Raw genomic sequence first — 15,509 nt, forward strand, 5'->3', positions numbered from 1 at the left:
ATTAGAAATTTCTTGACATTTTGACCACAGCACTAAAACCACGAGAGCTACAAATGGTAAATGGTAAATGGCCTGTATTTGTATAGCGCTTTTCTAGTCCCTAAGGACCCCAAAGCGCTACAATGCTAATCTAGCTACAGATTTTAACAAGCAAGGCTGTTACGCCTTCAAGCTGACATTTTATCACTTTTTCTTTCTTTTCTTTTTCTTTTGGCTGGTTTCGTTATGAAGCCGCATCCGAGTTGGGGAAAGTAATTTTATAATGTCTGTTTTTCAGTAACCTCGCAATTTCCAGCACCCCCTTCATTATCCCTGTCAACTGTTTACAGTGTCTTCATTAGCAGACACCCCTCTAATGATAACAAAGCTTTAAAGAAGGCATCGGCTGCAGTGATAAGCATGGCCAAGCTACTATTTTAGTTGACACAAGTCCCCCTGTTTACTCTGGGAGCATGGGAGCGGACACCAGGAGTCTGATATGTGTACTGAGAATTGCCATTTTCAAAATTTGCCACAGCAAAGTCTGTTTTCGAGCAGGGGAGACGGTGAAGTTCTCACCAGTTTAGTCACATTCAAAATGCAGCTCTCCAGAAGCTCCCTGTTCCAGGTGTGTTTAAGTCTGGTGGCTACCATTGGTTCCTGCCACTGTAAACCTATCAACAATGACATCAGAAGGAACATGGAGGAACTCTACTCTCAGCTCTCAGAGGACCTTCTGGAAGAGGAAGAGACAGATTCGAGGATGGAGAACCTCCTGGGAACCATGAAGGAGGGTTTTCTGAGACAGCTCAACTTGTCAGACGTTCCTCAGGAGCACAGCAAGATCATCCCCCCTCAGTTCATGATGGAACTGTACAACAAGTATGCCTCGGACACCTCGGCAGCCCCTCAGTCTGATGTCATACGAAGCTTCACTGTGCAAGGTATCTGAATTGGATTTAACTGGACACAGCAAAAGTACACTCTGAGTTACATGTAGCTGATGGCAGAGGGACATTCATGGATCATGAAAATGAGTCTTGTTTATTCCAGTATTCCAAATCAAGACTCGTATCTGGAAAAGCCACCTTGAGAAATGCACATTTGTGTTATATCTGGTTTAGATCTTTGCAGCTAACACAGGTAATACAGGTTTCCCTCTTCAGAGCTACAACTAGCTGATAAACCCACATTGCTGTTTTTTTGTTGTTTCTTGAAATGTTCAGCTGGGGTAATATTAACATTTCCTAGCATACATGAGCTGAAACTTCTTAGAAATAGAGAAATATTTACTTCTAAGCCCTCATCAGTGGCTTTTCCTTTGCTATTACATGATTTTATATATTCTGGTGAAGATGCAGGATGTAAAGTACCAACGAAAGTATCCCCAGATGATTTCCTTTGATTGATTAGCCAATGAGAACTACACATCAGTTTCTGTATTATGGTTACTGCCTGTGTGGTCTTTGGATCTCTAGTGGTCGTGAACTGTTTTTGGTCTCGACAGACAGATATCGAATCTATCAAATAACATAATATTGTCAATGTTAGGGTACTATTTCGGCAGAAAATGAAATAAGACTCGGATTTCACTTCTGACTGTAATAGGTACACAGTCCGTGGCCGACCATGACAATCCCTGCTGCTGTTTCAGATGTGTCAGTGATCAGGGTGTTTTTTCTCTTTGACAGATTTTACTCTCTCTATGACGAATGGGACAAAGTCAAAGTACAGGCTGCAGTTCAACATCAGCATCCCCAGCCATGAAAAGATCACAACTGCTGAGCTGCAGCTTTTCTTCTTCCCAAACTTCAGGCCAAGAGTCACCTCCCACAGTTTCAAGATCATGGTTAAAGTCTACGAAGTCGATACGAACAATTTCACATCCTCGGCCCAACTGCTGGTGGGCAAAGAGGTGGCAGGCTCTCAGAGCACATGGACAACGTTTGATGTGACCACGGCTATTCAGAGCTGGATCAAGTCAGGCCCTGCACCAACTGTTTTTGACGTAGCGGTGGATATGAAAGATTGTGGGGATTCTGGAAGCGGGGCGGCAGGGGCCAGCTGTTTAAACATGAGCGTGTCCGTCGGCGATAATACCTCTGCGGCTTTGATTGTCTTCTCAAATGACCTCAGTAACAGGAGGAGGGAGATGAAGAAGGAACTAAGAGAGATGATCCTTCATGAAGAAGAAACCATCCTACATTCAGGGGCTGACTGGAACAGAGGATATCAGCTACCAAACGAGATCCCTGATTCTCAGCACCCACAGAGAACAAAAAGACGAGCACCGAGGGAATACTGCCGGCGGACCTCGCTCAAGGTCAACTTTAAAGACATTGGCTGGGACAGCTGGATAGTGGCGCCTCGGGAATATGATGCCTTTGAATGTCGCGGCCAGTGTTACCATCCACTGACGGATGAGTCATCTCCATCAAAACACGCCCTTATCCAGACGCTGATGAACATCAGGGACCCCAAGAAGGCCAACATGGCATGCTGCGTCCCAATCCAACTTGACCCCATCACAGTCATGTACCAGGAGAATGGGCGCATCACTATAAGATATCTGTATGAAGAGATGAAGGTAGCAGAGTGTGGCTGCAGGTAGTTTGCCCTTACCCTAGCAAAGGTAATGATCATCCTAAATTTAAATTTTATTCCATTTAGTTCAATGTTCAAGGATAACAGGTCATATGGCAACTTTCATGCCCTGTATTGGTCCAAAAGGTTGTAAAATATTCCAGAGTTTTTTGTTTTGTTTTGTTTTTTAAAGTCTTTTCTATTAATTCTACTGATTTTTTTTTATTGATCTGTTGATTCAACTGATATATGCACATGACTTATATGTAGAAAAAAGTTCAGTAGCAAACTATGGCTTCATGTGGGAGTTAAACGCCACCCTCCCTCGTGGATGTTCATAATAAACACGCACCACCTGTATTTAGCTTTAAGTTCTCCATATTATTTTATTCTTACTGTGAAAAAAGCTGTGATTAGCTCTTCTAGACTAGAAGGGGTATTTCTAATCTATCATTGTGGACTAGAATTCTCTACAGCGTGAAAAGAGATGTCATACAAGGTACAGGAGTCTGTTGATTGTGCTCAAAATATCTCCCATCCCTAGGTTCAATTTTAGGTGAAGCTAGGAAGAAGCTAAACTTCAAGATAAGAACTTTTCTAGCAAATATTCTAAATAGATGAATACTAAGGAATAAAGAATTGCTCTAAACTATGCACCTATTTTTTGTCAGAAGTAAGGTACTATGCATAATTGATGAAAAAAAAAAACTGGCAATCACTTAAATTAATACCCCAATGCTAACAGCATGACAGACTTGCTGCTTTTGAGAGTCCATTGTAAGATATGCGTGACGGTTTGTCAAAACAACAGAATAGTGGAAGAGCAAAGGAAAGGGACACATTTTGCATTTATTGTATTTAATTCTCATCATGTGTACAGTAAAGGTTTTCCCTGTATGTGTGGAGTACATAATAAAAAGCATGTAAAAAGCAAAGTTAAACGAGTTTACTATTACAGGTAAAACAGGTATAATTATTGTTTGTAATAAGCTGGTGAAACATAAATTCACATATAATCACTGCTCATTTGCTGATATAACACATCTGTATATTGATATTGTAAGTATAAATGATTTATATTGATATATATCTGGTATTAGTCTGTAAATTATTAACATTACATTCATTGACAGCATAAACATGCCCACCATGGGCTACTACAGAGGGGCAGAAGTCAAAAATTGATAGGTGTGTATCTGTACTTATGATCCCCGAGAGAAAGAAATTACAGAAAAATGTATATTTAAAAGAAATAATAATTATTAGAATATTTGCTCTCAGTGTGCAGATTTTTACTCTCCTATATGTAGCATGATGTCATCATTTTGTTTCTAAGGCATTCCAACCCTGAAATTAATAAAAAATTCTTGGGCTCTTCTCAGCCAGAAGTCTCCTTTTTGACATACTCACCTCCTCACCTGTTATTGATATTTCTGGCCAATAAATGAAATGCTGTGAGTGTCAACAGGGCACAGTTTGTCCACTAGAGGGCACTCTGCCACTTCCCTTTTGGCAACATCCGTGAGTCTGGAAAACCACAAGCACATCAACCAGCTGACCTGACCATAGCTGTCCAGAGCATGAATTAATTAATATGTTCCTAAAACAACTGTAAACAAATACATATAACAAATCAGGTAAATCTGTCTTTTACATGCATATGAAAGGAAAAAACAGCCAAAATATCAGATTTTTAATCATTAAATATCACCGTTGCTCCTAAAAATCCGATATCAATTGGACTCAAAACACAAGATACAGTTGGGGAGACTGGCTGATCCACAAAGACAATTAGTCATTAGGTACTGAAACAGCTGCTATACAGTGGAAGACTAATAAGATGATTAAAGGCAGGTGATGAAATAAGAAATATCACAGTTATTCACATTGTGCAATGCTGACTTTTTATTGCACAGAGTAATAGCGTTACAAAAAAAGCCTGTATAATGTCTCCATGAATGCTATTTTCCAAAAGTCCACAAATTATAGAAAACAACAAAGAGAAAGAGAAAGTGAGGTTCTACATTTTAATGTAATCGTGGAAAAATGACTGTATAAACTAATGACTATGTGGAAAAAACAATTAGTTATCCCCCTTACACACACTCATCATACAGTAATCTATACTGTCAGCTGTGTAAATATTAAATGTCAGTGACATAGTCTTATCTGAGTTCGACCCACCATGTTGAAATCAATGAGGGGACAAGTTTGTGCAAACACTTCCATGTCCTGTAGCACTAAACTGATCTTGTTTTAAAATAACATCAGTGTCGGGATCAGAATTCCTGTTTCCTGAGAACCAAGGAAAAAGCTCCATTAGTTTTTGCTTCATAACAGTGTGTTCCTTCAATCACCAACAGCATGGGACAACGAGCCTTTAAGTCTCTGCTTCTACTGTTTAATATTATCATTTAAAAACAGCGATTAGAACAGCCATGAAAGGCAACATGAAATGGACACTGATGATTCTTGTGTTTGTTCATTCCTGAATGTGTGTTGGGAACTCAGCTCTAAATCTTGCTGACATTAATACGTTTTGTTGCGTGACTATCACAGCTAACATCTTAACTCTTACGCCACTTCATTTCTACAGTCTACTTTCTGAATCAGTTCTGAATCAATGTTAACCCTTGGGTATTTTATTATCAGCGAAAATGATATAATCTGTTCTTTTATTTGACACAAAGTGACAACATCAGGAAGTATTCAGTGTTTCGAAGTTCTCGATAAGCACCCTGGGAATTGGATGAGACTGGAATTTGTTATGTAAGGTATGAGGCCGTAATAAAGGCTAAGACGTTAAGCTTAGCAAGTCTAGTATTTGGAATAAGCTCATGTCTGGCACTATTAGTTGTGAGCTGGTCTTATGATGTCTTGCTGTTTAAATCTGAGTAAACGATGGAACTTTACCAGCTATCAATTTTCTATTATATCCAAACTTGTCCTTGTTGTGAAAATAAGGCATTCAATAGACATAAAAACTTTCCACTCAACTGGAAGGAGTGGAACACTCAACTGTTTGTTCCTTCCTGTTTGTGGGTGTTACACACACTTTGAATTAAGGAACTTGTTACCCAGTTCTGATCCTGGATGTGTTTTAAGAAGGCTTTGTCTGTAAACTGTGTAATCATGTCACCAGTGAAATGACCCAGACATGACCCACTAAAGCTACCAACAGCACCAAAATACACCACCATCAGCTTTCGTAACAGGCAAGGAAGAAAGAGGTAAAAAGGAGTGGGAGTGTTTCAGTTGGGGCTTTGGCACAAATCAGTGCAGCCTCATTTATCACCTTTTTAGTACTGAGTATTCCACGGGGAGAATTTGGTAAATGATGCAGACTGTAATAGAAAAATAAGTAGAAAAATAATAAACAGTAAACTGTCTTTCAGTTACAAGTGTTAAAACTAGAGGTACCAGAACCCAAACCTCTATTACATTTGTGTCAAAAACAGTGAGAAACTGTACCTCCCATTTATCATTTTTCATTCTGTCTGCTATTGTCTGCAGGCTGAAGCACTACATATAATGCGATTAAAGGTTTATTGTAGACAAAAGCCTCTTATGTTGATGTTGCTGCCCGAAAAACCTTTGACAATGACATATTCCTTCCAGTGAAATCCACAGTCTCTGAACACAAATCAACTAACACAACCCAGAAAAAGCAAAGACGGAGGTGGTTCTCTTTCTATCAGCGTTGATGAAGATATTAGAGATGGCGCATACGACAGTGCCACTTCTGTTGATGTTTTTTCTATCTACTCTATCCAGCAACTCGTCATTCCAGCCTGCTCTAGTATTAGAAATGGCCAAGATTCTTTTGGAAAACTACTGCTTCCCTGAGAACCTGGTTGGGATGCAAGAGGCCATCCAACAAGCTATCAACAGTGGAGAAATCCTGCAGATTTCAGATAGGAAGACCCTGGCAACTGTGCTCACAGCTGGAGTACAAGGAGCATTGAATGATCCTCGGTTGACCATTTCCTATGAGCCTAATTTTGTCCCAGTGATGCCACCAACTCTGTCATCTCTTCCAAAAGAACAGCTGATCCGGCTGGTGGAAAACTCTGTCAAGGCGGATATCTTGGAAAACAATGTTGGCTATCTACGGATAGATCGGATCATTGGGGAGGAAACAGCAGTAAAGTTTGGCTCGCAGCTCATGGGAAATATCTGGGATAATATGGCTCACACATCCTCACTAATCTTTGACCTAAGGTACAGCACAGCTGGAGAGCTCTCTGGAGTTCCTTTTATTATCTCCTATTTCTCAGACCCTGAATCCGTTATTCATATTGACACTGTATATGACAGGCCTTCAAATTCAACCAGGGAACTATGGACCATCCCATCTATAGTGGGGGAAAGGTATGGAAAGAAAAAAGATGTCATTATTTTGACCAGTAGATCCACAACGGGGGCTGCTGAGGCAGTGGCGTATGCTCTAAAAAACCTAAGGAGGGCCATCACAGTTGGAGAAAAGTCTGCTGGTGGGTCGGTGAAAGTCCAAAAAATAAGGATTGCTCAGTCGAAGTTCTACATAACAGTTCCTGTGGCAAGATCTGTCAGTCCAATTACAGGTCAGAGCTGGGAGGTCACTGGTGTTTCTCCAAATGTCCACATCATTGCCAAGGAAGCTGTCGCAAAAGCCAAATCACTTCTGGCTATAAGGAATTCTATTCCAAAAGTTGTCCAAAGAATCTCTGACAAAATCGACCGGTTCTACACGTTTACTGAGAGAGTTCCAGCTCTTCTTCAACTCTTGGAATCTACAGACTTCGTGTCTGTCGTATCTGAAGAGGGTCTAGCAATCAGACTCAACCAAGTGCTCCAGACTGTGTCTGAAGATCCCAGACTGACAATCAAATACATGCCAGAATATGCAGCCAATGTAGAGGAAGGCCATGAACATGACAAAGTTCCAGACGATCCTGGACTATTAACGGAATACATTGATACATTGCTCAAAGTGGAAATTCTCCCAGGCAACACTGGTTATGTCCGCTTTGACAGGTTTGTCAAGTCATCTGCTGAATTAGAAGAGGTCATGGCTAAAAAGGTATGGGTACCCCTCAAAGATACTGCTAACTTGATTATTGATTTGCGCTATAACACCGGTGGATCCTCTACCTCTCTAGCCATTATTTTGTCTTATCTACAGGACACATCACAGAAGCAACACTTTTTTACAATATATGACCGAATTCAGAACAGTACAACAGAACACAACACTTTGCCTAAAATTACAGGACCAGCGTATGGCTCAAAGCGGGAGATTTACGTGTTAACCAGTTATTACACAGCAAGTGTTGGCGAAGAGTTTGCTTATCTGATACAGTCATTACATCGTGGCACAGTCATTGGGGAAATAACATCTGGTACCCTGATGCACTCAAAGACCTTTAAAATAGAGGGGACCAATATTGCCATCACTGTTCCTTTCATAAACTTTATCGACAACAACGGAGAATTCTGGCTGGGAGGTGGGGTGGTACCTGATGCCATTGTGCTTGCTGAAGAAGCAGTGGACCATGTTCATGAGATTGCTGAATTTCACAAAGGACTAAATTCCCTCATACAAGGAGCTGGAGATTTGTTAGAAGATCACTACGCAATCCATGAAGTCGCGCTAAAGGTTAGCAAGGTGCTGGTAAGTAAATGGGCTGACGGATTATACCGCTCGGTGGTTGACTTTGAGTCTTTGGCATCACAGCTGACAGCAGATCTCCAAGAGACTTCAGGTGATCACCGACTGCATGTTTTCCACTGTGAGGTTGAGCCTGAGTCACTTCATGAACTCCCAAAGATTCCTACAGCAGAGGAAGTGGGCTATATAATTGATGCTCTTTTTAAAATTGAGCTTCTACCAGGTAACATTGGCTATTTAAGGTTTGATATGATGGCAGACATAGAAGTGGTAAAAGCCATCGGGCCGCATCTCATAAAATCTGTTTGGAGCAAGATAATAAATACAGATGCCCTCATAATTGATATGAGGTACAACAGTGGTGGTTATTCAACCGCGATTCCACTTTTGTGTAGTTATTTCTTTGATGCAGAACCTCTACACCATCTTTACTCTGTTTTTGACCGAACAACAACCACAATGACAGAAGTCATGACAATTCCACAGGTGAGGGGTCAAAGATACGGATCCTCCAAGGAACTATTCATCTTGACCAGTCATATGACTGGGTCAGCAGCCGAAGTATTCACTTGCACAATGAAGGACCTAAATCGGGCCACAATAGTTGGCGAGCCAACAACTGGTGGGTCTTTATCAAGTAGAACCTATCAGATCAGAGACACTGTCCTGTATGCCTCCATTCCTAACCAAGCTGTTTTTAGTGCCATCACTGGAAAAATGTGGAGCTTTTCGGGGGTTGAGCCCCATATTGCTGTCCAGGCAAATGAGGCTCTATCTGTAGCTCAGAAAATCCTAGAGTCAAGGTTGCTGAAGAGAGTGCAAGGTAAACAATAAGAATGCAACTAAAATGACTACGGTAGTTAATTAGTTTTTCTGCTTAGGCACCACTTCAATGTAAATGTGTGTGTTGTTGTGTTCCATGTGTAGCATGTGTGGCCTTGTAATTAGATGTTTTATTTTGTTTTTTATTTAATTTCTTTAGCTCTGATAGCAAAGTGCAGGGATGGCTCAATAGGTAGAGTGTTTGCCCCATGCACGCAAGGTTGCAGGTTCAAATCCACCAAATGGTCTCCACACACTCCTCCTCGGTTGCTAGATTGGTAGCTGCCCACTGAATGAATGGGCATGCTCGCTCACTGAGCTAAACTGGCACCTAAAGTAATTTTATTTTAAGTCATGGGTGTCAAACTCATTTTAGTCAATGGGTACTTTCCTCAGATTGATTTTAGATCCAAAATTGTGGGTCAACTCAAGGAAGACAGTGGTTTTAGAGAATCTTGAAACTCATGGGGACCTTGATACTTTCAAAAGAACTGTCTGTGTTTCCAGCACTTTTCCCTATGTTCCCACAGATGCAGGCACCTGTTGGTCTTTAAAACAGTCAATAAGTAAAATAGCATAGGAGTGATCTTATATGCTGCACAAAAGGATCAAAGATCATTCAGAGGTCAGATCTTGCAAGAACAAGCAACTGCAATATAACAGAACAGTCTAAAGATCAAAAAGGGGTAAAGAAACAAGTACATGCTGGAAATCTTCACATTTAGCACACCGTTCATTTACAAAACTGATGAACAGATTTGTCTCAGTTTCTCAACATTTCTTCAGCTCACTTTTATTACATGCATTGAAAATCACTGGATTTTTAAAGATCCAGCCCTTAAATAATATTACAGTACACTACAATAAAACTATAATAAAATTAAACTTTTTCCATACATTTTCACTCCTGTTCAGTTAAGCTTGCTTAATCACAAGAAGATTTTATTTAAAAATTAGAAACTTTAATTAATTCTCTGCTGTTTTCACAATTGATATTGCAAAGATATTCAGTGGGACAGAGTTGACCAAATGGTATGTTTGACACCCTGATTTAAAGGCAGTGTTTTTTAATAGTTTAACAAAGAAGGTCTTCTATTATACCAAACTGTCATCAGTTGTTGGTTTGTTTTATTTTTTTTTTTGGCATTAGGCTTCACGTAATCTAGTCTTTTTACTTTTTTCGAAGGACTTTCTACAGGAACTCAACTTCACTTCAATATGAAATTTTAAGCTCCAAGAGCACTTGCTTGTTATTCCATTTAGAGAGACTTTGAGTAACTAAGTAGCATGAATTAGTATTTGATCTTATTACAGAAGGGAATGTATAAGCTGTGGACATTTTAACTGTGAAAAGCATGTGATAGCTGATGATTCCTTTACAATACATTTGCCCCATTTAAGTGTGAATATTGTGTAAGTAAAACAACTTCCAGTTATTCATAATATAGGAAAGGTTTTTGTATTTTTTCTTTCTTCTTTACTTGTTTTCTCTGTGTTACTCTTTAAAATTATCACATTTTAAATTATATGTAAAATAATGTGGATATTCTTTCGACCCTGTCACGTGAAATCCTTGTTTGTTTTTTGTTTGAGTTTGCCTACTTGTTTTAGTGTACTTTTGCTTAGTTTACTGTAATAATGCTCTATTTTTTATTTTTATTTTTTTGTTTTGGTCTTTAACAAAAGAACAGTCCAGCAGAGGGAGCAAGTACCAAGCAAACAAACCTAAACCAGATCTCCCTCTTTAGTTTTCATTTGTGATGCTTTGCTGTTAAATGTGTATAATTTCTAAAAAATAATAAAGAGTTAGGTGTTTCTCAGTTATTGATGGAACATTATTGATGGTGTATTCGGCATTTGCTGGGTTTTTAATGTTTTTACAGTTATTCTCCATTTCCATTGTTTTCCTTCTTCAAATATTATGTAAGATTTAAGATATAACGTTGACCCCCATTTGTATATTGTATTTGCAGGTAGTGACTTCCCCAGGTCATATCTTCACTGCCCTTAATGCCTTTCTTGACCTTTATCAATTATAAAACTGACCTTATTTGACACAGGAACCTTTCACTCCAGGATACATTGCGTAACTCTAGCACCAGTATCTTTAGCAGCACCTTGTATTACTACATCTACTTAGCTAGGTTGTTATTACCTTGCAGAAGCACTCAGGATAATGCGATTAGAGGTTTAATGTGGGATAAATCCTCTTATGAGTGTACTAACCAGAAACCTTGCAGCCAAAACAGTGCCATTTGACAGAAGACCTCTTTGGGGAAAGAGGTTTGGTTCAACAACGTGCGTTTTGTGTCTGCTCGCTTTTTTGTCAGGCTGAACTGGCAAAAAATGGCAAAGACTCTCGTTCTGGTTGCATCTCTGCTAATTTTGGGAAATGTTTTCTTTAGCCATGCCTCCTTTTCCCCCAGTGTCATCGTAGACATAGCAACAATCATCTTGAACAATTACTGCTCACCAGAGAAGCTGGTGGGGATGAAGGAGGCAATCGAAGCAGCCAGCAGCAACACGGGTATTCTCAACATGCCAGATGCCGAAACTCTGGCGAATGTCCTCAGCAGTGGGGTTCAGCACACAGTCAGTGACCCACGCCTGAAGGTCTCCTATGAGCCAAACTACGCTCCTGCAGTTCCCCCAAAGTTGCCTCCCCTGCCCCCTGAGCAGCTCATCGCAGTCATCCAGAACTCCATGAAGCTTGATATCCTGGAGGGCAACATTGGCTATCTGAGGATTGATCACATCCTTGGAGAAGAGGCAGCTGAAAAGGTTGGTCCTTTGCTTCTAGACCTTGTCTGGAGTAAAATCTTGCCTACATCTGCCCTGATCTTTGACTTGCGCTACACTGGCAGTGGGGAAGTCACTGGGATCCCCTACATTGTGTCTTACTTCACCGAAGCTGAGCCTCTGATTCACATCGACAGCATTTATGACCGTCCCTCGAACACCACCACTCCATTTTTTACTATGCCGGATCTGCTTGGGCAGAGATATGGTGCAACTAAATCCATCATTGTCCTAACCAGCAAAAACACCAAGGGCATTGCCGAAGATGTTGCCTACTGTCTTCAGAATCTGAAAAGGGCCACCATTGTTGGTGAGAAGACAGCGGGAGGCTCGGTGAAAACTGATAAATTTAAAGCTGGTGATTCTGACTTCTATGTCACTGTACCAACTGCTAAGTCTATCAACCCCATTACTGGCTCCACTTGGGAGGTCACAGGTGTCACCCCAGATGTGGAGGTAAATGCTGAGGATGCCCTTGCTACCGCTATCAAGATCATCAACCTCCGTGCCCAAGTTCCAGCAATCATTGAGGGATCAGCAACCCTGATCGCTGACAACTATGCCTTTGAAAATATTGGGTCAGATGTTGCAGCAAAGCTCAAAGAGCAGCTGGAAAGTGGCACGTACAATATGGTTGTCTCCAAGCAGAGTTTGGAATCGAAGTTGTCTGCTGATCTGCAGACCCTTTCTGGGGACAAGAGCCTGAAGACCACCAGCAACACTCCAGCCCTACCACCTATGGTAAGACACTCAGACTTGAGGTTGTTATTTTGTTTCAGTTTGATGGACAAAAGGTCCTGTTAAGCAAATGAACTGGTGAGCTATTTAAAATATAATGCAAAATATTGGTCACAATTATGATACATGTTAAGTTGGTGCCTGTTGATTTCCACAGGATTATACCCCAGAAATGTACATTGAACTGATCAAAGTCTCCTTCCATACTGACGTATTTGAAAACAACATCGGCTATCTGCGTTTTGACATGTTTGGAGACTTTGAGGAGGTGAAGCCTATTGCCCAAGTTATTGTTGAACATGTCTGGAACAAAGTTCTCAACACTAATGCTTTGATCGTTGACCTCAGGTGAGTAATATTACTCGACATGACAGTCCAAGTTTCTATTAAAAACGTTCCTTGTGTCTACATCAGTCATTAAAGCTGCTATAGCTCAACAGTCTAGCTCTTAATAAAGTGCATTTGATCATTATTGAAGAATGTAGAATGCTTTTTCCTCAAATCGTCAGGTTGATGTCCAGAGATAGCCTAATGTGGGTTGACATCCATCAATAAAAAGAAATCACAAATGACCATTAAATTTAACTAAGAATCAAACCTTTCCATGAATGAATTTGCAGGAACAATCTCGGGGGGCCAACAACAGCTATCGCAGGCTTCTGTTCCTACTTTTTTGACGCGGACAAGCAGATTGTGTTGGACAAGCTTTACGACAGATCATCTGGAACCATCACAGAGCTCCAAACTCTGCAGGAACTCACCGGTAGTTAAAAAAAAATCCAGTCTGTGTATTTTTTTGAATATGTGCAATAGATTTCAGTAGAAGACAGATGTTTCAATAAGAATCTGGTAAAGATTCAAAACCAGAGCTGAAACGAGACGTTCATCTGGTATCCAGAAACTTGTCTCCAAATTGTTCCCATTGCTTCATATATATATATTATTTATATATTCATTTATTTATACATATATTTATATTTGCAAGTCTGATGAAACAGTGATACGCAGATTTATGAACAGACAAAAAGGCACCTTTGCTTTTTAATACGAACAGACCAGCTGGCCCTGTGCTGGAGGTTGTAATGCTTTCTGAATTTAATACCAGTCTTTCAAAGTTATCTGCAGGGCAGCTGTGGTTAGAATATATCAAACTATTTTCTCATCTGTACCCTCACCTGGAACCCCACAATATAATCCAGCCTCTCTGGCATACAGTTATCCATATCCCTTTTCTACCAGCTTGTTATCATGCTCAAACTTAATCCTTTCCATTATTCAGAAATAACTTACTTCCCTTGTTTACTTGACTTTCAGCCATATCTCTATCTACCTTTCTCCTATTCAGGTGTACGGTATGGCTCCAAGAAAAGCGTAATCATCCTGACCAGTGGAGCTACTGCTGGTGCTGCAGAAGAGTTTGTTTACATCATGAAGAAGCTAGGCCGCGCCATGATCATTGGCGAAACTACAGCTGGGGCGTCCCACCCACCCAAGACCTTCCAGGTCGGCGAGACCGATATCTTCCTCAGCATCCCCACTGTTCACTCCGACAATTCTGCAGGGCCAGCCTGGGAGGGAGCCGGCATTGCACCTCACATTCCCGTCCCAGCTGATGCTGCCCTCGACACCGCCAAAGGCATATTCAACAAGCACCTCGCAGTTAAAGAAACCAAGTCCTGAACAAAGTCATGGGGGACACAATCACCTCTTTGTTTTGGCAGCCAAATAATCTCAAGAGTCTAGACTTGTTTAAGAAGTGAACAACGTAGGTTTTATGTAAAAAATAAAGTATAATCTGTTGCTCATAACTAAGCCTTTTTAGTCTGTTCTTAAAGTAGAGGAAAGTTTTCTGTAGTTTTCATTTCTGTCAAATATTACTGTGCTGAGGTGGTTGAGAATGAATGGCTCTCAAAAGCCTATGCAGTTCTTTGTGAAGTTAGTGTTTGTCAAAGACGTCTGGAAAAAACATCAACAAAACTTTGCAAAATTATAATTAGGAGCTCTGTATAATAATCAATTTGTTACTCTGATGAAGAAACCATCACATGTGATGTTCTTACTGTGGATACAACATGCATCGTTTTTCCACTATGTAGTGAACTTCGTGCCATGTGAACATTTCTGGGTTTTAACAGACACAATAAAAAACAAACTGAAACATATGACAGAGAGTGCCGTGCTCATTTTTTTAAAGCATGACATAAGATAAAATGTTTTTGCATCACTACAAAAGTTGTTTCATTATTTTAACAGTATATTTGGTTTATTTTTGTATAAAATGCAAGATTTACAGATTAAGGGAGAAAGAAGACTTTACTTGATGTGCAGATGGTGTTCAGTAGGTAGAGTGGTGGCTCCATGATCGGAAGGTCGGGGGTTCGAATCCAGTGAACGGCTACCCCGAGGTACCCCTGAGCAAGGTACCGTCCCTACACACTGCTCCCGGGCGCTTGATTGGTGGCTGCCCACTGCTTCACTGAGTGAATGGGTTAACTGCAGAGAGGAATTTCCCCACGGGGATCAATAAAGTATACATTACATGATGTTTAGCTCTGCAGACCAATGCACATTTAGTTTAAGGGATGATGTGCAGTTTTTCAGATGGTGTGTTTTTTTTCTTCAGTGATATTTCAGTTGGGAAGATTACACCATGTTATGTGAGAAACTGAAGAACTATGTTTGCCTTGGATAGATAAGTGAGCACATGTTTTGAGCCTGGGGCCACGGGATTAATGGAAAAAAGGGAGAGTGTCCAAGTGATGCAACAAGGCTGCTGTTTACTTTTCAGGAATCTATTTTTCTGCCTGGTTTTTGTACAAGTGACAGCATAATAGATCACAGCAAATATGGCTTTGGAAGAGGAAATATGAAAAGAGCCAGAAAACTAGGACTTTTTTCCTGGCAATTACTACAAAAATCAGTGTAGAAAGTAAGCTGA

The 15,509-nt window shown here is 40.4% G+C and overlaps 2 protein-coding genes across 3 annotated transcripts; both read left to right on the top strand.

The window, feature by feature from the left end:
• Positions 1-577: 577 nt before the first annotated feature.
• gdf2 (growth differentiation factor 2) lies at positions 578-2,590 on the top strand. Its single transcript, XM_005721959.1, has 2 exons — positions 578-923; positions 1,671-2,590. Exons 1-2 carry the CDS (start codon positions 578-580, stop codon positions 2,588-2,590), a joined length of 1,266 nt encoding a protein of 421 aa, XP_005722016.1.
• Positions 2,591-6,181: 3,591 nt separating this feature from the next.
• On the top strand, positions 6,182-14,733 carry rbp3 (retinol binding protein 3). Of its 2 annotated transcripts, XM_005721771.2 has the most exons (5): positions 6,182-9,028; positions 12,326-12,574; positions 12,729-12,919; positions 13,192-13,334; positions 13,917-14,733. In XM_005721771.2, the coding sequence occupies exons 1-5, from the start codon at positions 6,266-6,268 to the stop codon at positions 14,249-14,251; spliced, it is 3,681 nt and encodes a 1,226-aa protein (XP_005721828.1). In that variant the 5' UTR covers positions 6,182-6,265; the 3' UTR covers positions 14,252-14,733. The 2 variants fall into 2 exon arrangements, with proteins under 2 accessions (XP_005721828.1, XP_013768410.1); XM_013912956.1 differs by lacking the exon at positions 6,182-9,028 and having other exon boundaries at positions 11,243-12,574.
• Positions 14,734-15,509: the final 776 nt, after the last annotated feature.

The sequence above is a fragment of the Pundamilia nyererei genome, unplaced genomic scaffold (assembly GCF_000239375.1).
Source record: "Pundamilia nyererei isolate P.nyererei 1_Seehausen unplaced genomic scaffold, PunNye1.0 scaffold00005, whole genome shotgun sequence".
Lineage (NCBI taxonomy): Eukaryota > Metazoa > Chordata > Actinopteri > Cichliformes > Cichlidae > Pundamilia > Pundamilia nyererei.

Coding starts and splice junctions, on each gene's coding strand:
- rbp3 (XM_005721771.2), top strand. CDS start 6,266: ATGAAGATATTAGAGATGGCGCATACGACAGTGCCACTTCTGTTGATG. Junction 9,029..12,325: donor AGTCAAGGTTGCTGAAGAGA/GTGCAAGGTAAA, acceptor ACCGCTATCAAG/ATCATCAACCTCCGTGCCCA. Junction 13,335..13,916: donor AACTCTGCAGGAACTCACCG/GTAGTTAAAAAA, acceptor TCTCCTATTCAG/GTGTACGGTATGGCTCCAAG.
- gdf2 (XM_005721959.1), top strand. CDS start 578: ATGCAGCTCTCCAGAAGCTCCCTGTTCCAGGTGTGTTTAAGTCTGGTG. Junction 924..1,670: donor ACGAAGCTTCACTGTGCAAG/GTATCTGAATTG, acceptor TCTCTTTGACAG/ATTTTACTCTCTCTATGACG.